General features: G+C 50.1%; 1 protein-coding gene across 19 annotated transcripts in view; it reads left to right on the top strand.

Moving 5' to 3' along the window:
* The window catches only part of CACNA1G (calcium voltage-gated channel subunit alpha1 G), a 145871-nt gene that overhangs the window by 47994 nt on the left and 73648 nt on the right, over window positions 1–24229 (top strand). For all 19 annotated transcript variants that reach the window (XM_027691374.1, XM_027691388.1, XM_027691389.1 and 16 more), the window contains exons 4-10: window positions 6643–6740; window positions 8754–8913; window positions 10733–11024; window positions 11524–11616; window positions 13213–14023; window positions 14114–14158; window positions 15709–16073. In XM_027691374.1, the coding sequence (XP_027547175.1) occupies window positions 6643–6740; window positions 8754–8913; window positions 10733–11024; window positions 11524–11616; window positions 13213–14023; window positions 14114–14158; window positions 15709–16073 (1864 nt within the window). The remainder of the gene's footprint in view (window positions 1–6642; window positions 6741–8753; window positions 8914–10732; window positions 11025–11523; window positions 11617–13212; window positions 14024–14113; window positions 14159–15708; window positions 16074–24229) is intronic.

Consider the following 24229-nt stretch of genomic DNA (forward strand, 5'->3'; position numbering starts at 1 on the left):
TGCTTTCCCTGCCACTTCCCTACCCATGGGCTGCAGAAAGTGATGTCAGGGGGAGAGGAGAAGCAGCAAACCGTCCCTGTGGGGCATCAGGTGTGAAAAGCATGTTGTGCCAGGGGGCGCGTGGGACATGCTACGTGTTGGGGCTGTACCTTCCTATGGGCACAGCATCCATAGAAATCCTTCCCAGCCACCGCCAGTCTAGGATAGGCTTCAAAACATCCCCCCAAAAGTTCTAGTATTTCATCCTTCCCATTCTTTGAGAACTTTCTAGACCTGACAGAGGTTATCATTGCGGATAAAGCTTTTTGTGCATCTTTGCCCCAAATCTGCCTCTTGGGAGAGTCGTTCGGGTGCTGTGCTCGCTCCTGCTGCCGGCCACTTCCACGGGATGCCATTAAGTACTTCTCAGCTCTGTTAAACTGTCCAGACCAATCTCATGAGCTCATGGAGAGTAAATGACTTCTTTGTGACAATGTAATGCAATTAGTGCTAATTGTAGAGTGTGTAATGTCTGCAACACATCTCTGTAATTACAGTAGAACTTGCCGGAGATGAGAATAGTGCTGTATTATCAAAACTCTGCTTAGTGAAACGTGCCTTTGGCTGTAGGTTATGGAGTTGCGTGGGGAAAAGGGGAGAAAAAAAAGTGATGAATGGCATAATTGTGTTGCATTATTTTTAAAGGAGAGGATTTGGAGGCAGGGGGGAAGTTTGCTTGCAAGAGAATGCTTTCAAGGTTAACAGGCATTGCAAGCAGCTCTTGCCCTCTAAAGACGATTCAATATAATTTTGACCTCTCCCAGCATAAGATGCAGATGTATTGAGTGTGGATGCTTGCTTACATCCAAAAAGATGCAGAAGTGTTTTCAGTTTAGTGCTGACAGGCTTGGGCTGGTGAACCAGGGCTATGGGATGGAGGTGTGCCCTGATTTGACATCTCCCTGGCCACAATGGGACCCAGTATCCGCTCTCCTCCAGGCAGGGTGCAGGGACCTCTTCTCTGCTTGGCCTATGGAAGAGGATAGCCACAGACTGAGATCTCCCTGCTGCTCAGCTGGAGCCAGCCCCACACTTTGCTGCAGTCCCACCAGCTAGCAGGACATGAGCTTGTTTTGGCTTTAGTGAGATAAGGACTTTCCTGAACCTCTGCATCCCTGTGGATTGAATTGGACTTTAAGTCATTCTCATTAAAAAAAACCCCCATGGTGTGATTTTGGGGTTATCCTGTGCAGGGCCAGTAGCTGGACTCTGATCCTTGTGGTTCCCTTCCAGCTCAGGAGATTTTGTGATTCTGTTCTGTGATTCTAACCCCCAAATAACAAAAATCTCCAATGGTTAATTGTTTTCCCTGGAGAGAGCTTTTCACCAGGGGATAACATGCCCACGTTCCTGCTCCCCCCCACCCTGAGCAGGGCTGTGCATCATCCCCTGTTTGAGCTGTGCAGGTCTGTGGTTACTCCTGTCTCAGTCAGTTGTTTGGCCAAGGCTGCAGAGTCTTGTTTATGCTTTGCTCATTGTAACGGTAACGAGCCTCTTCAAAGACTTTGTAGGAAAGTTAAATGCTTCTGGAATATTTTGCTTACGATTGGAGAGGAGCTGGAGCTGGAGGTGGTTGGCAGGCTGCTTTATTCAGGAGCAGACACTACTCCTTTTTGCTTCCTGAACACTTCTTATGTTTGTTATGATTTTTCTCCCTCCGTTGAAGATTGTATTAAACAATGAGCTCCCCTGAAGCCTTCATAAACAACCCTTAAGAACGTCTTGCTCCCTCTTGGTTTTGAGTGCTGAATTTCAAGGATGAAATAGGCTGCAGAAAGCCTGCTGTGTTCACAGGTGATGGGAGAGAAAGGGATGCTGCAGTCCCCCACTCCATCCCTGCTCCATCTAAACCTGGATGTGGGGTTTGAAAATCTCTTTAGCTCAGAAATCAGAATGAGGTCTGTGGTGCCAGATGGGTCTCTGCAGGGATCTGTGATCCCGTGGCTGCAGCAGCCAGAACAAGATTCCTGCTGGGTGCTCTGGGTGAAGCTTCCAGCACATGGCCTTTACCCCACAGCACTGGATCACTCCAGAGGCAGGCAGGGCTCCTCTGGAGGGCACTTCAGCTGTATGAGGCTGATCAAGGGGCTGTTTCAACTCAAACGTGGGAAAAAAAGCACTGGTGTGGGAGTGCCTACAGGAGCCCCTGCTGCAGCCTCCCGCTGCACTGCAGGCAAAGGCTGTTCTTTCCCTGTGTATTAGTCTCTTCATCCCTTAAAAACATACAAAACTAACAGAGAGGTAGGATAAATGTTGCTTTTTCATCCCTTCTGCCTGTATTGATCCCTGTCACAGGAGGACCAGCACCTCGGGACGTGGCAGCGCGGTGCCCTCTGCTCTGCCCGGGCACTCTGAGCACCAGGGGGTAATTGCCCATGTAAGCAGCCGATTTGCACACGCAATTACCCGATGTGCAGCAACAGCCACAGCTCCTTTGAGCCACAAGAAAAGCTGCACCAAACCTGCTGCCCCTCTCCTGGGCTTTCCAGGATGAATGCGAGTGTCCTGGAAGCTGGAAGCCTCTTTCCAGGCCCCACTGTGTCCCGACTAATCCCAAATTAGGCGCTTTTTTGCTCTGAAGTGCCAGAAAAACATCAAGCCAATACTCGTAATCAGAAACCTCCAGGAGTTCAATATCTGGGGTTGAGCTTTGCAATTTAATGCTTAAAGTTGCTTTTGGGAGGATGAAGAGCATTCAACACCTGGTGACTGATGAAGCCCACGGCTGCAGGTTCTTCCAGCTCCGTGCTGCCTTCCCACAGCCTTTGGAGCAGAGCATCCCGAGCAAGCTGCGTCCCTGACTCACGGGAACCTGCTGGGTAAAAGAAACCCCTCAGCAGCCTCCCTCATGGCTGAGCTGACTCAAACCCACCTGTGAAAAGCCTTCCTTTTTTTAAGTTTTAGGACTTTTTTGAAGGTATTCTTTAGTTTCTTTCAGTTATTTGGCTGAACTTGCTGCTAATCCAAAAGCCTCGTTAGTCAAGTGTCCTGGTTGGGACACACAGTGTGGGGTTCGTGCTCCCTCCAGTGCTATTCTTTTTCTTCTGTTCAGCTTGATTAAAATGAGTATTTTTAAAATTAAGCAACACCCACGAACGCGATGAAACTCGCAAGGCTCAAAAAGCAGCCCCTGAGCGAAAGCAGAGCGCAGCCAAGCTGGGGAGAGCCAGGAGGAAATTTCATTCCAGCTTTCTGAAGATACAACGCTGCCTAAATAATTTCCCCTTGTGTTTTCCAGCACCGATGGCTTAATATCACCCACTGATGGCTGCGCTTTGTAGATAAAGGGTGTCTATATGCCCAGTTTTGGAAGCTTTTTAACACTGAATAAATCTGAGCCTATCTCTGGCCGGCAGCGTGGCAGCTCTGTGTGGGCAGAGGATGGGCAGTTCTGGGGGGTGGCCCTCTCTGCAGCCGTTGCTGCTTTGCCACAGGTTCCTCATGTGACTTTGGTCACATCCCCTGGCTGTACAGCATCCCTGGCACCCAGTTGTGGAGAGGTCAAGTTTTCCTCAAAAAGTGCCCTCAGCACAAGCTCCCTGCATGACTCTGCTGGGTCTTCACACCATCTTGGGATTCCTGAGCAGGAGTGATCTGGGAGATGGTAGCAAAGTCAGGGCTTGAGAGCAGGGTGAGTTGGAGAAGTGATGCTGGCTAGGCGTGGGAAGGACTTTCTGGAATTTCTGTGCTCTGTTAGAGGCCCTCTGGGTAAGCAGAGCCCCTTACCCCTCCTGTGATGCCCTGAGCATCGCTTCTCTGAGCCCTTTTCCTCAGGCAGGGGTGCTGCCTGGCACTGTGCACAGTAGATCCTTCCTGATGCTTTGGGTTTTATATGAAAGAAACCCCACTGTGCTCCTAGTCTCTCTATCTCCAGGCAGAACAGGAATGAATTTCAGCTGCCTGGTCCATCCTGAGCCATCTCTTGTACCTGTCTGCTGAGTCCTGGGAGTTTTCCTGCTTGGAGAAGCGTTTGCCAAAGGTTTGCATCAGCTCCCTCTCTGCATCCCACCACCAGCCCGTTGTACGTCTGGCTTTGCAGATGCTCTACTTTTATTCTTAGAAAGTCCTAAATATTTCCGCTTTCCTTCTGAATAACTCCAGCGATCGGGGGTTGCTGATCACTCTGACGAGCCTCAGCATTTGCTGTGAATCCATCCTGTTTAATGCTGAGTATCTTTCTGAGCCTTTAACTTGGCTGGGCACCAAGTCGGTGGCAGCGGCGCTGACAGGCATCGCGCTTTCCCCTCTGAACAGAGATGACATTTGAATTGAAGCTTCATCAGGAGCCTTTTACACTGCAGATCTCCAATGCTATATATGCTGCTAAATGTACCTGTCACCTCACCAGCTGGTGACATCCTGACATTTGCTCTCCCTGGGTATCTTCCCTTGCCAGGGATGTGGATTGATTCCTCCCATGCATCCGGTTGCCTTGGGAAATGACCTTAGAGCTGGGGACTGGTGATCTCACTGGACTTAATTCTTGGTGACTGAGTTCTACTGACATTTTTTTCTCCAATACTGTGTTCTCTTAGGGAACTGGAGCTGCTGGTTACCAGCAAGTTGTGGATCCTGTAGTCTGTGTCTGGGGCTGAACTTGTGGTGCTATAACACCAACAGTGTTTGGAGACAGAAGCAGGAGAACACCTGCTTGCTCTTGGTCTTGGTGTTCAAGCGTTTGCTTAAGCCTCTGGGTTGTTGTTTGGCTTGTTTCTTTAAATTTGGCATTATAATTGTTCTTTAATATGTTAAATCAAAATGCATTTTACAGCACGTCCTTTGCAGATTACAAGCACACGTATCTCTAGAAGTGAGTCTGGAGCTGTCATTAATCAGAAAATGATTTGTCTTGGTGGAAATAACCATGTGTTGCTCTGAATTTTTCTGGCAGCGTCTGTTTTAATAATGGATGAAAGAAAAGCTGTATGTTTGATATGGGCTTTTTACCTGAATACTGCCGACCATACAGAAATCTTCCTTTCAAATGGTGAGGGAAACTGGAGAGCCATTAAAGCCAGGAAAATCATTGCCCCTCTCCTTAGCTTAGCCAAAGCTGGCCCGATGTGGTGAGTCCTGTGCAGCAAGGAAGGGGCTGGTTTTGTTCACTTGGGCCAGGTGGGATTTTGTGGACACGCTGCCTTCCTCTCTGGCCAGAGGCTGAGAACAGATTCCTGCCATCCATATGTGCCTGTCCAACATCCATCTTCTGGGACTGTCCCGTGGCTGTGGGTGTCAGCTGAATAGAGAGGAACACGTTGATGTTATTGTTGAAACCACCTCAGCACTGACAGATCCTGCAGGATTTCCAGCAGGGAGGGAGGGGGCAGCACTGATGCCTTTGTGCAAGGTGCCAGCACAGCCTCCTCCAGAGGCTTGATGTGTAATCAGGTGAGACTAATTCAGGCCAGGGCAAGTGTGGAGAAAGGTTGTGACTGGGAAGCAGAGAGCCTGTCTGCAAGATGGGTCTGGAAGATCTTGGTTTGTTTGGCTTTTCAAAATCGAGGCCGAGAGGAGATGTGATTTGTCTTCTGTAAATACATGGGTGGGTAAACATCAGGGACAAATAACAGCCAGAGAAGCTACTTAAAAGACAGCGCTGCCATAAAAATGAATGGATATGAGCTTGTCCTGAATTAATTCAGGCTTCAAGTTAGTCTTCAGACCATCAGAGTCGGAGGGAGGGAGCAACCCAGCTAGTTTTGAGTTGGAACTTGATAATTTTTGGAAGAGATTAATATCCTGTGGTTGTCTGTGGCAGCAGGAGCCTGGCTGTGCAGGGAGCTTTGTGGTCCTCTTCCTTGCCTTTGCCTGGCTCTGCTTCTTCAAGAATGCTTTTGGGCAGAGCTCTTGGGTCTTCCCAGAGCCAGAGACAAAAGTGACTGATGGCCCTGCTGTGCTTGAGCAAAGGTGCCATGAGAAGTGAGATGGTGCTGGGACACCCTAGGGACTTGCAGCAGTCCAGGTGCATCCTAAGTCCTGTGAAGGTTGGACCTCCATGTCCTGAGCTGTGAAATAATCCCCTCAGACACCATGTAGGAGCACTGAGAGGTTCCTTGGTCCATGTTTGCCCCATTTGTTATCCACAAGTGTCATCAGTTTTGGTCCCACCTGCCAGTGGTCTCTGTTGGGCAGAGGTAGCAGAGCTCAGTGTCCTGTGCTGCTCATCTCCTGTGTCCCATGGAAGGGTCTGCACCAGGGGATGCACCTCTTCTTTTCCGAGTCGTGGTGATGCTCAGCACAATGAACTCAGATTCGTTAAGGTATCTGTAAAATTGTTGTTAAAAACAGGGCTGTCTGGAAATTGCTCCTCTGGAGCACGCAGGGATTTTCAGAAGCTTTTGCCTGGCCCTGTGCAAAAAACCAGTAACCAGACCAGATGAGAGAGAGATATCTGTGGCTGTGTGAGCTGCTGTATCACATTCTCCCTCATTGACTTTATTCTGATACGCAAACAACCCTTAATTAATTCCTCTGGCAAACTTTCCTGATGGGAGAGATGCAGTAACAAGTCCCTCTGTGAGCGGTTGGCATTTAATGTTTGCTTTATAATGTTTGATAATCCAACATTTCTCCACAAGATCCTTGTGTTTGTGTCTTTTGCAGGATGCTGGAGTATTCCCTGGACCTGCAGAACGTCAGCTTCTCCGCCGTCCGCACCGTCCGCGTCCTGCGGCCGCTCAGGGCCATCAACAGGGTCCCCAGTAAGTCAGATCCTTGTTCCTTCCCTTCTCTGCATCCGTACCCCAGAGATGGGAGGGCAAACACAGATGCTTTGATCTTGCATCTCAGCTCAAACATTCACCCAAGCCTGGCAGTGCCACTCCCTGAATTCCAGTGCCTGTCACTCTCCTGCTTTAAATAATATTGCTTTTGACATCTATGGCATCAGAGATGACTCAATGAGGTATCCAGGACTGTCGTCAGACACCTTCCTTTCTCATCTGAAGAGAGTCTGAGGATGCTGCGAAGGTGATGGGATGCAGGTGATAGGGGTTGACTGAGCCAGCAGCCTTTGCCAGGCAGTACAGGCAGAGGGGTCTGAGCCGTGCTGCTCCCACCCTCTCTGGGCTACCCCATCATTTTCTGGAGAAATTGGGGTGAAGAATTCTTGTTGTGCCTGGACAAAGCCCCCTGGGAGGTGCTGGGGACCCCACAGCTGGTCCATACAGCCCAAATCCCCAACATCTACAAAGCAAGCCTGGGTGGGATGAGCAGTGTCTCTTCAGTCCTGGTTTATCAGCTCATGAATGAGGATCTCAGCCCCTTTTAAACAGCAGTGGGTGGCATTGCCTGCTCCTGCATGGCAGCCCAGCCCCATGCTCGGAGAGGCACTGGCCATCACAAACCAATCCCAACCCAACTGCCCCATTCCCACTGCCCTGTGCTGGACAAATCCCAGTGTGCCATGAGAGGCACAGAGCTGCTTCCCTCTGGGGTGCTGTGCAGACCAGGTATGTTGAGTGTAAGTACAACTGCTTTCCTGGTCTTACAGTCCTGGTCATCAAACTCAGTATTGTTTTAGCCGAGTTAAATCCAAGTCTGCACTCCCCTATCTGAACTGGCCCAATGCCTTGATGAGAACTAATCAGCTTCAGTTCTCTCTGCTGATGGTGGAAGTGCCTGGGATCTATTTATTTTGCTGCTGACTCTTGAACTTAATCTGGCTTTGCTGCTGCTGTTTCAATCATTGCAGAAGCTTCAGAATCCTGTTTGCAATGGTTTTTTTTTTATCCCCACTGCTGAACTGGTGGATGGCTGAATTTATCCACCACTGTCTAACTGGGGATGTAATTCACTTAATGTATTTTGGAATCCTGGGTAATTTATCTTGGCTTCTCTGCAATGTAGTTACAGTGGGATAGAAATGTAAGGTGGGAAAAATGAAAAAGGAGCTTTGTATGATGATCAATGCAGTAACCACAGAAAGTAATTTCAGTTAATTAGGAGTTGATGCAAGGTGGTTGTGCCCCAGTAAAGGAGTAGAAGAAAAACCCTGATAGAAGAGATGACAGCATGGGGATGAGAGAAAAAACTCTTCATGAAGTATCAAAGCAAACAGTGCAACAGTAAATCTTTCTTTAAATAAAAGTCAATATAAGCAAGTGAGAGAATGCAGAACATGGGGAAAGAAGGAGAGCGAGAGATGAGCAGAATATTACAGAGATGTCAGATGAAATCAATTTTTTTGTGTGTAAATGTCAAGTTGCAGTCACCATCAATTTGCCTTTGTTACAGAACTGGCTGTTCCTGAACTTGTGAGAATTAACTGCCAGAGAGAGTCCTGTATTTTAAGGAAGAGAGGGCATTTAGGGTAGATGAGGGGAATTAGGAAGGGAAGGGAATTTTGATATATACTGAGTGGAGAAAGAAACTTCAATTGAGAAAAGGAGAATGTCAGAGTTTGGTCTCAAGGAAGAAAGGAGACATATAATTACTAGAAAACCTTGGAGGAGAAGAGGACTTGAGCAGGGAAGGTGGGTTGTGTGATCAGGAGCAGGGCACGGATTAAGGGGTGGTATCCCAGGGGCTTTGTGGGGAAACCAAAGGTGGCTGGGGGGAGCTGTGGGTGTTCACAAGCCATGTGTGAGTGCTGAGGACAGCGGTGGCAAAGCAGCAGCTCTCAGTGGAAGGAAAAGTATCACTGGAAAGGAAAAGGTCAGGAGGACACGGCTGGAATAAGAAAATTCAGCATGAACTTTTCCCCTTTGCCTCAGGTATGCGCATCCTGGTGACGCTTCTTTTGGACACGCTGCCCATGCTGGGGAACGTCCTCCTCCTCTGCTTCTTTGTCTTCTTCATCTTTGGCATCGTGGGAGTCCAGCTGTGGGCAGGTTTGCTCAGGAACCGCTGCTTCCTCCCTGAAAACTTCAGCATGTGAGTCCGGGTGGGCAGCAAAAGTGTCTCCCCAGCCTGAGTGAGTCTGTCCCTCCAGGTGACAAGGATCTCCGGTAGAAAGCCCTTCCCTTCAGTAAATGCTCCCTGCTCCTAAATGCCAGCACAGCTCCTGCTTGGGCACACACAACCAGAACAGAGCGAGCTGTGACAATTTGCCATTTGCATTTGCAGGCTGTCCTTAACCCTCAGCTACCCCTGATTGATAAAAGCCTCCAAAAAACCCCCTGAGAATGGGAGTTCAGGCTTTCTAAATTCAGCATATCATTAATGTGTGACCTTTTCTGTGTGGAGGCGTTCAGGTCTGAATCCCATTCGGCAGCTGTTGAGTTTATTGGCACAGTATTTGTAGTCCCACCCGAACCCCAGGGAAAGCTGATGGAGCTACCATGCATTTTGTGATGCTACGTGCTTTTCAGTCACAGAGCAAAAGATACTCCCCAGTTTGAACTGTTAATTTTCACAGATGCCTGGATGTTAAGGCCAAAATGACTGTTGTGATCGAATGGGCACCCAGTGTCCTGGCCAGCCAGCTTGCCAGATGTAGGAATGTTTGAACAGTTGTTAAAGTATCTGGTAGCCAACAGCCTCTTTCAGACCAGGATTTCCATACCTGTTCTCGTACCTACCTGCTTTTTTTCCCAGCACCTCCCTCCTTTCTAATGCTTGGAAAAGGGCAGGTGACTGCAAACCTTTGATGGCTCTGCCAAGCTCTGGCACCTCCATCACCTTTCAGTGGATCGTTGACTCTCCAGAGTTGATCTGGCTGGATTCACACCTGGATGGAGGAATCCTGCAAGCCCAAGGCCTCTTTCTTGCCGCACAGCAGGGTCATGCTGCTGCTGCTGTAGCCAGGTTGGCTCGGGTCTGGAGCTGGCATGAGGCACCTTCTGTCCTCTCCCAGGCATCTCCTACTCAACTTCCACCCCTCTTGTAGGTCATGCCCTCGAAGGGCGGTTGGGAGAGTCATTACCAGGGCAATGTTAAGTAAATGGCAGCAGAACAGGGAGACTTCACCACCGAGTAAATCCAATAGAGCCACAGGTTTGGGTGCTGTTTAATTGAGCCAGAATTCCAGGGGTTTAGATAGGCTTTGAAGGGTATTACAGGCAATTCTACAGGAATTAACTGGGCTGAACTAGGCTTAAAAATATCTTTGCAAGCTTTAGTGGTAGTCCTGGCAGCATTAAGGAGATAGTGTGTGCAGAGCAAGAAGCCAGTTTCTGGCTGGCCATGGGTTGTTTCATCTCCCTGAAGAGCATTTGTGCCTGGTGTGCTGTGGTAAGGCCACCCTCAGAGGGAATTTAGAGCTTATCTATGGGCTGAACTGACACTGTGAAATGCACATGAAGGCCCTGTCTCTGGTTTTCAGGAATCTTGGGAGGTCCTTGTACATGGAGTCTCCCCAAACAATTCTTAGCATCTCCAGGAGGACAGGAGGTACAGGAGCTTAAGCTGACTGATATCCATCTTACTGCAGCAAAGACATTTCAGAGAAGCCCTGTCAGGCTGAATCCTGTTCTTAGTCTCCTAAAGTCAAAGCCAGAGTGCTTCCAGATGGAGTGACTCTTCATAATGCCATCAGAGGGGTTGCCGAGTGGTCAAGTGCACTGCATCAGCTTCCTAAAACCCATTTAGGGACATCAACTCACCCTATGGGGCTGCAGAAAATCCAAGAGGATTCCTTTTTTTTAAAAAAAGCTTTAAGATCCAGAATAACAGGCTGTGCTGTTACAGTTGTTTCCTTGCCAGATTGCCCACGATTGGTGTGCAAACCCCAGCCCTGTCTGGACTCTTTCAGCCCCTACACAGTGGATTTGGAGCGGTACTACCAGACAGAGAACGAAGATGAAAACCCTTTCATCTGCTCCCAGCCCCGGGAGAATGGGATGCGCTACTGCCGGAGCATCCCAACACGGAGGGAAGAGGGTCTGGAGTGCACCCTGGATTATTATTCCTACAACGACACCACCAACACGTCCTGTGTCAATTGGAACCAGTATTACACCAACTGCTCTGCTGGGGAGCACAACCCCTTCAAGGGAGCCATCAACTTCGATAACATTGGCTACGCCTGGATCGCGATATTTCAGGTGAGCCCTGTCTGCAAACTGTCATGAGGTGGGCAAACAGGTGGTCCTGCCCCCCAGCACATTCCCAGGGGCTTGTAATTGCACTCCTGGGGGCTGTTTTGCTCCAGGGAGCACTTACATAGTAGTGCCCAGGTGCTCAAAGTGTTACAGTTTGATGCTTGATTTGAAAACGTCTCCACCTCACGTGCATGGACAAAACCCTCTGTGCATGCAATAAGACTATGCTGATGTGAGGCAGAGCCTAGAGATAGCTCTTCTCTCTGCAAAATGCAGTAGTAGCCCTTAAGTCCAGATGGGAAAGGGCTGGATTCAACCTGGGCAACTGGTAATGTGGCTCTTGGCATTGGCAGGAGCAGGATTTGGCTCCTCGGTGTCTTGTACTGCACCAAGACCAACTATGGGGTGACAGAAATGACCCAGCCAGAAGAAAACGTTGCTTGTGCACTTGGTGTGGTAACTGAGCTTTGACAGGTTTGCTTTCCCTTCTTGTTTCCACCAGGTCATCACGCTGGAAGGCTGGGTGGACATCATGTACTTTGTCATGGATGCACACTCCTTCTACAACTTCATCTACTTCATCCTCCTGATCATTGTGAGTGGCCTCAGGGGAACAGTGGGGTCCTCCTGGCATTTGGAGAGAGCAGAGTGGAGTGACCCACGGGAACAGGGCAGAGAATACAGTGAATATAAAAGCCGAGGTAGCAACCAGCCTGCTGGGAGACACACAGCTTCCCTGTGGCATTGTGCTGCAGCTGCAAACATGAGGAAGGGAAAGAAGGATGTGCTCAAGCTGTGGTAGATACAATTGCTGATGCTTCTACTATTTCTCTGCTTGTGCTCCAAGGTTCTCTCTCTTACTTGCCACCTTGAATTTAAGTTTAAAAGTAGGCAAATTTCACCTGGTCAGCTTTTGAGTGCTGGAAGGGGAAGAGGCTGCCCAAAAATTCCCCCATATTGATGAACCCATCTGGCTGGGTCCTTGATGCAGTGGGGAAACAGTCCCAAACTTCAGAGAGCACATTAAGAAAAGAGGGAAGAGATTACTGCCCACAGCCCACCCACACTTCTCAGCATCATCTGAGACCACCCACAAAGGAGCCAACAAAGAGTTTCTGTGGGGTGGGCTCCATGTTGGGCTTCATCTGTGCAATCAGAATTGTCTACAGTGACTGGCTGAGCTCGTTGTCTAGACTCCCTTTATCGTCAAGGGAGAAAAATAGGTGCTTTAAGGGGGTGATTCATCTCCTCCGAAGGTAGACATCCAAAATAAATTAGATGCATTGCAGACTTGATGTGCCTATTTCTCTCTTGACTCTAAAGGATCATTAGGTGCTTCACTCAGATGTAGCTGAGATAAGTGAGATGAGTCCTTTTCTTGCCATGTAATTGGACTAAGTCCAGCAAAATAGCTGCACATTGTCCATTAGGTCATTGTGGGGATTTCTGCTCCTCATCAAACCAGGACTCAAACCCTGATGACAAAGTAGATGGTCATTTAGTCCATGATGCTTTTTCTAGTTCATCTGTTAGCTTCCCCAAAAGAGAAGCAAACCCCTGCTCTCAGCATCCCTGAAATGATGGAGAGGAAGAGCAAGCAGTACTTTTCCAGATGCCGTGCGAGTAATGTTAGCAGAGTGTGATAGCCCGTTAGCACGTCAGTAATTCCCTGTGATCCAGACTGGGCTCTGCAGAAGGCAGAACCTCATGAAAACCTGGTTGGAAAGAAAATCTCCAAGCTGTGGGTACAGACTGCTGATGCCCTTGCGTAACAGTCACCCGCAAATCCCGTTAGCAGGGGAAAGGGATCTGCTCGCAAGCTGCCCACACACTGCCAGAAAAAAACGCTCCTATCAGGAAGGCTCAGTGCATTCATCGTAATGCCACTAATTGTGATAATTACAACCGCTGTCTGCGGAGAGAGAAAAACACCATCTTAAAAGAGCAAGAGCTTTTTGTCAAAATAATCTTCTCCCGTCTTTGATCTCTGTCGTCCTCCATGGAGGGCTGGCGTGGGAGTCCCTGGGGTGGGAGCTCAGGGGGTGAGTCAGCCCCCCCACAGCCTGGTGGTCCCCGCTGGGTGACGTAGGGGATGGGGCTGGCTGGGGTTTGCCCCCAGATCCTTAGATCCCGCAGGGCTATAGGGTAGGCGTGGCTGCTCCAAAGTGGCTGATGGCTCCTGTCCCCTTAGGTGGGCTCCTTCTTCATGATCAACCTGTGCCTGGTGGTGATAGCGACGCAGTTCTCCGAGACGAAGCAGCGCGAGAGCCAGCTGATGAAGGAGCAGCGGGTGCGCTACCTGTCCAACGCCAGCACCCTCGCCAGCTTTTCAGAGCCGGGCAGCTGCTACGACGAGCTCCTCAAGTACCTGGTTTACATTGCCCGAAAAGGCAGCAAGCAGCTCGTGAAGGCCTACCGGGTGGCAGGCGTGAGGATGGGCTTCCTCACCAGCCCCGAGAGCAAGGCAGGGGCCGACCGGCATGCCAGGAAGCGCCGGAGCAGGAAGAGGTCTTCCGTGCACCACCTCATCCACCACCATCACCACCACCACCACCACTATCACCTGGGCAACGGGAACCTGCGAGCACCCCGTGCCAGCCCCGAGATCAGCGATGTGGAGACCAGCTCTCTCCACAATGGCACCAACCGGCTGATGCTCCCCCCCTCCGCACCAAACTCCCTCGGGGCCCCCAGTGCCTCTCCCAGCAACACCGAGTCTGTCCACAGCATCTACCACGCCGACTGCCACTTCGAGCCGGTGCGCTGCCGGTCATCCCTCACGCAGCCAAGCCTCGGATTGCCAAGCCCGGAGGGGATCCCCAAGAACATCATGGGCACCAAGGTGTACCCCACGGTGCACTCCAGTACCTCCCATGAGATGCTGAAAGAGAAGAACCTGGGGGAGGCGGCGGTGGGTGCCGGGAGCAGCACCTTGACAAGCCTCAACATCCCGCCTGGGCCCTACAGCACGATGCACAAGCTGCTGGAGACACAGAGCACAGGTGAGCTGGGGGCTGGATGTCAGTCTGGGGTTGCCTTGCAGAAATACAAGCTGTGACCTAATTTCTTTCTCTCTCTCTGGATTTTTGCAGGGTTCTTTTCAGTTCACGTTACGGAGAAAGGCGATGGCTTTCCAGGTGAGGCAAACAGGAGTCCTCTGAACTACCTAATAGCTCTTATAATCAAATCCAGGAGAGAGGTTTCAACCTCCCAGACTTCAAACTTGAAAGAATCCAAGGGAAATGAATGTTTTCAGTGAATCTATTTTCATTCCAATCCCCATCTTGTAGGGGACTCACAAGAGAGCTACAGAGGGACTTTTGACAAGGGCATGTAGTGATAGGACAAAGGAATGGGTTTAAACTGACAGAGGGTGGGTTTGGATTAGATGTTAGGAAGAAATTCTTCCATGTGAGGGTGGTGAGGCCCTGGCACAGATTGCCCAGAGAAGCTGTGGCTGCCCCGTCCCTGGAAGTGTTCACGGCCAGGTTGAACAGGGCTTGGAGCAACCTGGTCTAGTGGAAGGTGTCCCTGCCCATGGCAGGGGGTTGGAATGAGATGATCTTTAAGGTCCCTGCCAACCCAAACCATTCTGTGATTCTAGAATCTCTATGCTCCTCCCAACCAATTTATTCTGCAATTACAGGGAACACTCCCCAAATCCTTGCACTTCCAAAATCAGCCAGAGGTTGAGGATGGACACCTTCCAGATCTGAGCCCTAACACATCCCTGAGCACTGCATAGCTCTGCTCCTGTGGGACACAAGGCTCAGAGAGATCGAGTGTCTGCTTTGCATGAGTGCTCAAGGGCAGTCGCAGATATAGAGTATTAAAATCTGCTCAGGAAGCCTGTAAGAGTCAGACACCAAATGCAGCTTTCCTGGATCAGGGATTTCATACCTTCACCACAAGATGCTCTTTCCCCCTCCACATCCTGAGGTTTGGGAGTTTGAGCCAGTGTAGTCCAAACACTTTCAACCTCCAAGAGGTGTTTCTGGCCAAGCTTTCTGAGGCAGTCAATACCTCCTCCACCCCACTGCAGTGGCACTGACCTTTCGAGCCCAGATCTGTGCAGGGAAGAGACCAAGTCCTGCCCCCAGCCCAGCTCTGCACAGAGACTAAACACACAGAGCTGGGCTCTGAGTTGGTTTAGCACTGGGTTTGCGTTTGCACTGCTGTGTGCTGCTGGGCAGCAGATAGTCTCTCTCCTCACAGCCAGCTGGTGGAAATTTTGGGGAATATTGTGCTGGTATTTTCACCCAGGAGACACCTGGCAGCTGCCATTGTGGACAGCGTGTAGAGAGGGAAGCTGGTGATTTCGGAGCATCAGCAAAGAGTGGGAGCAGGAAAGGAATCTACTGGCAGCAACTCTCCCAGTAATTCCAGTCTGGAGCCTGCCAGGGCCAGGGAAGCCCTACCCATAATGGCCAGAGGTATAATGAGGGTGGGCTAGGGGTCCTGGGCTGGAGTGGTGTCTGCCTGGCGGCAACAAAGAGGGCTTCATAACTGGGGAAAAGGCATTGTAGAGCCCAGGTTTTAACCCAGCAGGAGCCCTTTTCCCATTAGGAAATGCCTGTCATGTCGAGGGCGACAGCTTGGTGCTAACAGGGACTGGGGGTTGCTCCCGTGGCTGCCCACAGTCCTCTGTCCCGGCTGATGGGCTGCCCTTTCCTTGCTGGCACTTCAGGTCCCTGCCAAAGCTCCTGCAAGATCTCCAGCCCCTGCACCAAGCTGGATGGTGGCTCCTGCAACCCCGAGAGCTGCCCTTACTGCCTCACAGCGCTGGCAGGCGAGGCCGAGCTGTCGGACAACGAGACGGCCGACTCGGACAGCGAGGGGGTCTATGAGTTCACGCAGGATGCCCACTACAGCGACCAGCGGGACCCACAGCGGGGCAGGGCCCGGGCCAGGAGGGCCAGCCGGGTGCTGGCCTTCTGGCACATGGTGTGCGAGACCTTCCGCAAGATCGTGGACAGCAAATATTTCGGCCGTGGGATCATGGTGGCCATTCTCATCAACACGCTCAGCATGGGGATCGAGTACCACGAGCAGGTGAGTGCTGCCCGGGCGGCTCCTGGCGCTGTGGGGATGTGGGCGGTTTAACAGATCAGAATCTGGCTGCTGGTGGGATGTTTTGGGGCAAGAGGCATTGGAATGCCCTGGATAGAGCAAAGCAGGCTTTTTCCCTCTGAGCCTGCTTCCAGCTTGCAGCAATCACCTTGACCAGTACCTGGCTGTGTGAGCTCCTGCATCCCAACCCTGCCAGGGATGCTCAGCACTGTGGCCAAGACCACCCGTCACCTGGGCAGCACCAGGTGTAGCCGGGTTCCGTGGTGAGGGGAGCAAGGAGAGGGAGCAGCCGTTTGCCACCAGGTCAGTGCCAGCCCAGCAGTGCTTTGCCAGTGGCTGTGGGCTCCGAGGTCGCTGCAGCTGCAGGCAGGGAAGTCTATTGAATTTGCGCTCCCTGGAGAGGAGGTAACAAATGGCTTTGCCTCCTCGGTGAACGCTCCAGCAGCAGCATGCCGAGTCCAAAATAGACTCATTGCTGGCTATTCCTCCGCTCGATTATCTGAGTCTTTGCAGTCAAGAGGCTGCCTCTGCTCCAGCCTCTCGCACGCTTGTCACCTAGCAGAGCTTTCCCTATATATAGTCATTAAGAAAAAGGAGTTGCCACGTTCCTCTTGAAATGGCTCCATAAGGATGACAAGAGCTCTGCTTTGAGAGAGGCTTTGCATACTCTGGCCTCACGTGGGTTTTGTGACTGCTGCTGGGGCTTACCTGGCACGGTGCCCTTGTCCTGCCTCAGGCACGACATGTCTTGGGGCTGCAGGTGCACACTTTGTTTGGGGTAAAGAGTTTATTAGTGGAGATGCTGAGATGCTGCAAAACCTTGTTACAGACCCCTCTGATATTTGAGGGCTCCCAGCATGGTGCTTCTCCTGGGGTGCCAGAGCTCTCCACTCCCAGACAGGCACAGCTCCCCCAGTCCCAGCACTGGTCTTGGCTGGGAAGTTGTTGCATTTCAAGTCGTGGCTGTTCACTTTTGTCCCTTCCTGGCATGTTTCACGTTTGCTGAGCCGCTCATGGTTGTGCACAGAGGTGTTTCTCCCACAGCTCCCAGTGACAGCAGTGGTGACTGCAGATCAACTCCAAATTCCCCTGTCCTCCTGTGGCATTAACGCCTCAGTGACCGAACACTGGGGAGATGTGGCTGTGCTAAATGTGTTCCTTTGAGCCAGCAGCTTCCCCCTGATGCCCTGATGCAGTCTGGCTGTCTAAGTGTTGTTTTCAGTACACATTAAACAGCAACGCGCTCCAAAGTCCTGCAGGTTTCACCTTCATCTGCTGCCCTTGGTGGGAGCTCTGCGGGGAAGCTTGAGTGATTCCACCTTTATTTAATAATCTCAGGAAGATCATCTCCGAAGGCGCTGGGGGGAGGTGGCTCGCAGAAACGAATAAACAATTATATTGCTCCTTTGGCTGAAAGGTGAAAGCAGATCCGCCGTGTCTTTGCTGTGGCTGTCCGAGGGACGGATTGTCAAGGCTTGTTTCCCTTTACCAGGAGCACCTTTGGGAGATGCTGGTGTGGGCTCCCACTGCGCGTGTACCAGGGGGACCATCCCACCGGGGACGGGAGGCTGAGCAAGCTCCCATCATCAAACACCCTAAAGGCAACATAGCTCCTTAATTCTTTGGCTTGGGAGAAATAGGGCAGGGGGCTGTGGGCCTCTGGGTGAGTCCCAGAAAACAGCTGGATGCAAAGATGAAGATTTTTTGTGGTGGTTTTCGGGTAACAAGGGTGAAGGGACCTGATAAACGTGGGGGCACTCCAGACGCTGTGGGTGGTTGCTTTCTTTAACAGTATTTTGAAGCTACTAGTGTTCCAGATTCCTTTCTCCCAGGCATTTGGAGGGAATAGCGGAGCTTGTTTTTATTAGTTCATCTGCTTGAAGTGGCGGCAGAGAACAGAGAGGTGTTTTTTTGTAAACTCGGGAGGCTTATACTCGGCAATTTCATAATCTGACAGTTACGAGAGCAGGAATTAGAGGGGTGAAATGCTGAACCAGGCCTTTCTGCAGAGATTATAAACACCAAAACGTGAATTTTTTTCTTTTAGAAGAGCCTTTCCTAAAAGTGCAAGTGATCAACCGTGTCAAATTTATCTTTACTGGCTGATGTTTGCAAAGACGTGAGGGGTCTTGAAGAGTACTTGACTCTATGACTTTCTATATTAAGCTCTCTGCTTATTTAAAGGATATTTACCTCTTGGGCTTTCCACATGCCACTGTGGCCACACCAGGCTATATTAGGGTAAATATTTTGAGGACGTTTTAAGGTGTCATGTCAAAAACCTTGTGTTGTTTAGCAGCCCTTTGGTACAGGGGAGAGGACACACTAGCAGCTACTCTGTGAGAGGAAGGATGGGCTGGAGGTTGCTCAAGAAGGAAGAGGCTTCTGCCCTCCCCATCTGTCCCCAGCAATACTGAATGGGATTCAGCAGCTCTGGGACCACCAGAGCATCCTGAACTTCAAGACAGGAGCTGGTGAGCTGAGGCCTTCATTATAGCCTGGGAGAAAAGTTTGTTCCTTTGGAGGTTTGACATCTCACCTTGGGACAAGCAGCCTGGAGGGACCTACTTTTCTCCAAGGAAGATGCCTGGAAGACTGAAACAACCTTTCAGTCACTTGCTTAACAGACTCAGCAACCAGAGAAGGCCAGGTTGGGATATGTAGGACAAGAGTGGTTCTCTGAAGGCACATAAAAGTGAGTGGCAACTCTGAGTGTGTTGAAAACACTGGCCCCCACCTCTTGCTGTTTATTTGTATTTACCCCCCAGTCAACCTGGCCAGACTGAGCACCCATGGCCAGGGTGCTGGGTGCTCATACCAAAGGCAGTTCATGTCCCCCAGAGCTCCTCTCACAGACCACCTTCCACAGTAAAGTCATTGCCAACACACATTTTACCCTCATATGGCTGAGGCTTCAGGAGCTGGGTTTCCTCTTAAGTTGTTTTTGACATGAGCTCACTGACTTTCCGTGGTGGTGCGTTGGCGACACTTTCTCACTCACCACCAGGTTGTTTCCACGTGGTTCCTGCACGTGTGTGAGCCACAGATACACCTGACTGGGCATAACTCTGCGTTTCCTGCCCATCCTCCCCACCCCACCCACCCAGCTCCAGCTCCTGCTGTTCTCCTGGTGGCTGGGCCGGTGGGAAGGAGGCAGAATGGTGTGAGGTGCTCAGCACTCGCCACGTCGCAGCTGCTGGGCAGCAGTGTGAAATTTTCCATCAGGGGAATGACAACCAGATTGCCACGGATTATTAATGTGGCTGCTAAATAGCTTGTTTTTCTACAGAGATGAAGCAAAACGCAGGTAGAAACTCTTAGCTTTGGGTAGAGGAACATAAAGGTGATTTAAAGGTAGACTCCAGGGGATTTTAAATACACTGTTGAACCAATTGACTGATTTGCCTTAGGGAAGCTGAGCCTCTGCAGCACTGCGGGTTCAAACGGCTGGGGCTTTGCAAAAGCCTGTTCTGCCATAGCGCAGGAGTAAAATGTGCTGCTAAACCAGAGGGTTTCTTTGCTGCTTTCCCCCCAGCCCTGGCTGTAAGCCAGGCTCTGTTCCATAATGTGCTGCTTTTATTTTCCTTTTTTTCCTCCAAGTCCTTTCTTGGAGTGAAATGCAAAGGCTTTAGTACTAGGCGTGATGTTGGACTCCTCAGCAGGGGAAAGAATTCGGCAAGGGCTTCCTTGAGGAAGGGCTTTGGGGTTTTGTTTTTGTTTTTAAAATCTGGTTCATATTGAGCTGCCTGGCTGTTCCGAGTTTCCTTGTCTGAACTCGCATTGTATGAACTATACCCTACATATTCATTTGTTTAAATAGCACTTGAATTTCAGCCGCCGTCTCTGCGGTGTTTTGCCATTGTTAACATAACAAGAAGGAGACTGGAGAGTCCTGCATCGGCCTCCCCAAAGCTGCAGTTGGTTCAAATCCCTGGCTGGAGCTTGTGTGGAGTTGGATCTAGATTGATCTAACACCCTGGTGTCTCTGAAGGAAGGAAGAAGAAATTGCTTCAGACCTGTGGGGAACCTTTTGTTAATTCTTAAAAGCAAATTGGAGAGGTGACAAGGGTGAATGACTCTGTGGGACAGCACCCAAGGAGAAAAGCTCATCATCCATGGGAGACAGTTCTTCAAGGAAGTGGGATGAGGCAATGCCTGACATCCCCCCAGCATGAGTACAGCCGGTGGAGTACCCCCAGCTACAGCAAGGTGTTATAGGGATCCACAACGCCACAGTGCCCCAAGCCAAGGTGTGTAAACTCCTTCTGCAGGAGACAGGAGCAGCCTAAGTCCGTGGCAGTATCTCAGGCTGAATTCCTGGTGCATCCTGCTGCAGGGGAGTGTGGAGACTACAGATGATATAGAGTTGTCACTGGTAACATTACGATCTAATAGCTGCTGCAGCACGGAAATATCAACCATCTGTGCCAAGGAGTCAAAGGAAACCTTGCTGGCATAATGCATTAAAATGTCTATTTGTGTAAACAGTCGAGGATGGAGAACATGGGAGTCATCTTAATCAGTATCAGAGAACATGAAATTTTCAGGTAACCAGGATGATGGAGAGGGGGGAGGTGAAGGGTTAGAAAACTTGCCACTGTGGAGCAACCATTAGGCTGCAGGTTCAAGCATTAATAATAGTCACCCAGATGGTATTTAGGTACTTCTGCCTGAATTCAATGTGCAGGAAAGAAGGTAACTGAAAATTATTAGCTGTCATGACACCCACTGATTGATTTCTCTTTGTGGGAGGAAAAGTGGATTTTTCCATGGAGGAGTGGTGTAAGGGAGCTGGGCAGTGGGAATTTGACAGGCTGGTGCCCCACGTCTTGGGGTGCTTGAGTGCCCAAAGTTCTGGGCAGGCTGGAAGACAGCGATCTGGATACCTGTATGAGCACTGCCTCAAAAGATAAGGACATCTTTGGGAACAGAAGCTCCTAGGACTTGGTGGTCAAGAGCATCCTAATTTCCACCAGTTTCAAGTCCATTTGAATGTTTTGCTGCTGGTGGAAGACAGATGTAGATTTGTCAGGCACATGGAGACTGCTCCTTTGACATCTATGTGACATCTGTGTGACACCTATGTGCCAAAATGAGATCTTGCCAAGTGCTCATTCACCTCCCCAGAAGGCTGTGGAGGATCCAGGGATCAGCTTCAGGTCACTCTTGTCTGGCTGCATAGAGCACTAATGGGAAACACTGTGTCCCCTCCAGCCTCCATGGCTCCGTGCCAGGTCAACCCGGGACATCTAAACTTTGGCTTCTTTGGTCTGCATGGATTTGTGTCAGGTCTCCAGGTCAGGACGGAAGGGAATCCTTTATTTTTTTTGTAAAATATTTTTCGTATCTCTTGCACCTCTTCTGAGTTGTTTCCTGAGAGTTCAGGGACTCAAAGACCTGCCCCGCATCCAGACAGCACCAGGGGCTCTCTGCATCACCCACCAGTGCAAACCAGTGCTGTACCCCTTAACCCTGCACCCTGGTTGCCTTACTGCAACTGGGGCCTTAATAGTACAGCCCAACTTTTCTCTGTGGTGTAGTTTCTAATTTGATGAATTCCCTGTATGAATCTGATTCATCGGGGTTTGTTTCAGAAGGGCACTTAGGCAGGTGTGTGCATCCCTAAATCGAGGAGACAGCCTTTCCCTGGACAGCCTCCTCCTGCCCCGGGCTCTTCCTGGGAGCTCACAAGGTCTTGCGTTCATGCACTGTCTTCTCTTCCTAGAGGAGTCTGCGCTTCCACTCGGGTGCACATCCCATGTCTCCATTTAACTCCATTACACATCTCTCCAGCCCCATGCCAGCTGGTCTCAGCCAAGCGATCAAAGCCTTGGCAGCGCAGCGAGGCTTTTCCTCCCTCGGCGCCTGCTGGCTTTGCCCAGCGCAGGGCTTGGAGCTACCTCCAACTTAATTTCTCAGCACTCCAACTGCATAGGGCACTCCCAAGGCAGGAAAATGAGGTGCCCTATAGATTCGCATGTGCTGTATTCAATTAGCTCCCGCTCGTGCAGGAATTACTCTTATTAACAGCTTGTTGTTGTTGGAGACTGGAGGAGTCAAGTCAACGCTAATGGAAGTCATCAGAGCTGTTAATCACTGGGATCACTGACTTCAAAACCAGCTCTCTGTTTGTTATTGGGGGTAATTCTTTTTATGGACCTTGGGGGGGTTCTCCTGCTTCTCGGGGATTTGAAGGGTTTACGAGATCTTGTAGGAACTCGCGTGTTTTAATTGACTCACTCATGAATCTCCTCCAAGGGGTGAAAAAATACAGGGATGCCATGGCCCTCTTAGTCATTAAAAAATGGTCTGTGCGTATAAAGCAGATTTTATCCTGGTTCTGGAGACTGAATGATTTGAAAATTAAATGAGATTTCATGAAACTGGAAAGGGTATTTTTTTATCAGATAACTCAGTTCTCTGCATGCTTTAGCAATGAGACTATGTGGATTCCTTGACACCTGCTAAAGTTTTCTTCAGCTCCCTGGTTGGGGAGGCATAAGTGTCAATCCTTTCCTGTTAATTTATTTCAGAGGCTGGAAATACTCGGGCTGCCTTAGATCCTATCATTACAGCTGTTGTTTCAGCTGCCATCCATACCCTCGTGTTATCTCTGCTCAGGCAGCGTTGAGAAGAGACTCCAGCTCAGTGAAATGGGAAAATGATGTGTGCTTTCAAAACTCACTTCATCCCTGTATGGATGAAAAATCGCTGCTCTCTGCAGATAGCCAGGCGCTTCTCTCTGCTCCTTCTTTGATTATTGTGGTTGTTCCCCTTGGGTGGGAGCCAGCAAATTCAGCTAGAGCATCTGGAGCACCCTCAGCTTGCACCAGCAAATGCTTTTATCTATAAGCGCTTCTGGTTGCTGATTGTTGGTGATTTCCCAGGGATCAGTCCATTTTTGTCCCCAATTCTCCTGGCAGAGGTTGGTCCCTGTTGCCACCCATGACTCTGCCCTGCTGCTGCCCCTCATGTCCTCACAGAGCCCACCCTGCTCAGCCCCCAGTGGGAGCAGGGACAGGAGCTTAGCACTTTTTCCCTTGTCTCTGCTGGATTTCAGCACTGTGTTGCAATTGTTTTTTTGCTGACGTTAGGAAACAACCGGCTTTTCCTCCGTGGACGTCTGTCAGCATTAGAGATAGTGTTACCAGCATCAGAAACCTGGGTTCAGCAGAACTGTGCAGGAGCCCTACAGTGACAGCCTTTTACTTTCTCTTTTTTTATTTCCTCCCTCCCCCTGGTCCCTTCTCAAGTACTAATGGGGAGATAAGTTTCAAACTTGGTTTAGATTAACCAGAAATAGAGGGCTTTAAATCTCAAGTACTTTTACAAGGTGTGACCAAGTGGAAATGCAGCTTTTGTTCGGCTTAAGCTCCTTCGAAACCTGGGCAGAGGGATGAGCTAGTACATGTTTTTCTTGCATTTTCTGGGATAATATTCATCCAGAAATCTCAAGCTGAGAGAGATAAGGAGTTCAGGGAAGAATATCTGCTGTGCCTCCTGAGAGTGGTTAGGAGAGCCCAGCCCCAGGGTTGGTGGAGGAGAACATGGTCTGTGCATCTTGTTTATGGTCCTGGGCAGTGATGGTTTATGGCAGTCCCTTCAGGGTGAGTTGATGTAGTTCTCTGTCAAGCCTGGGGCTCATCCCCTCATTTGCACCCCAGTCTCAAGTTAGACAGGAGGTGCATGGGGACATATGGGCAGTCAGGGCCAGGGAATTTGGTCGTTGGCCATGGTTCCTCAGTAGGGATGTGCTGTAGAGGAAGGCCTTGCACCAGAAGGTGCCATGTCCACAAAACTCAGCTCCTTCTCTCTGCACATGTGGGGTGGGAAGGGACATTTGACTGGAATGGGGAAGACTGGGTGGAAGGCGAGGAGATTAGTGGCAGTGGTGGAAGGGGAGTCCCTCCTGTGCAAACAGCTCTGATTTCTCCGAAATGAAAGCTGCTTTCCTCCTTTTCTTAAAGCATTACTTGCCATGGCATGAAATATTCAGCCTTCATTCAGCCTGTAAGAAAATCCTCCTTTCCCATGCGGTGAAGGGATGAAACTGGACTTGTTCGCTTGTCTGTCAAAGTCATTTCCTTTTAATAAATGCTTATAAATCCTGAACATCCCAGCAGTCCTCCTCCCGCCCG

The sequence above is a fragment of the Neopelma chrysocephalum genome, unplaced genomic scaffold, assembly GCF_003984885.1.
Source record: "Neopelma chrysocephalum unplaced genomic scaffold, ASM398488v2 Primary Assembly neopelma1_84, whole genome shotgun sequence".
NCBI classification, from domain to species: domain Eukaryota; kingdom Metazoa; phylum Chordata; class Aves; order Passeriformes; family Pipridae; genus Neopelma; species Neopelma chrysocephalum.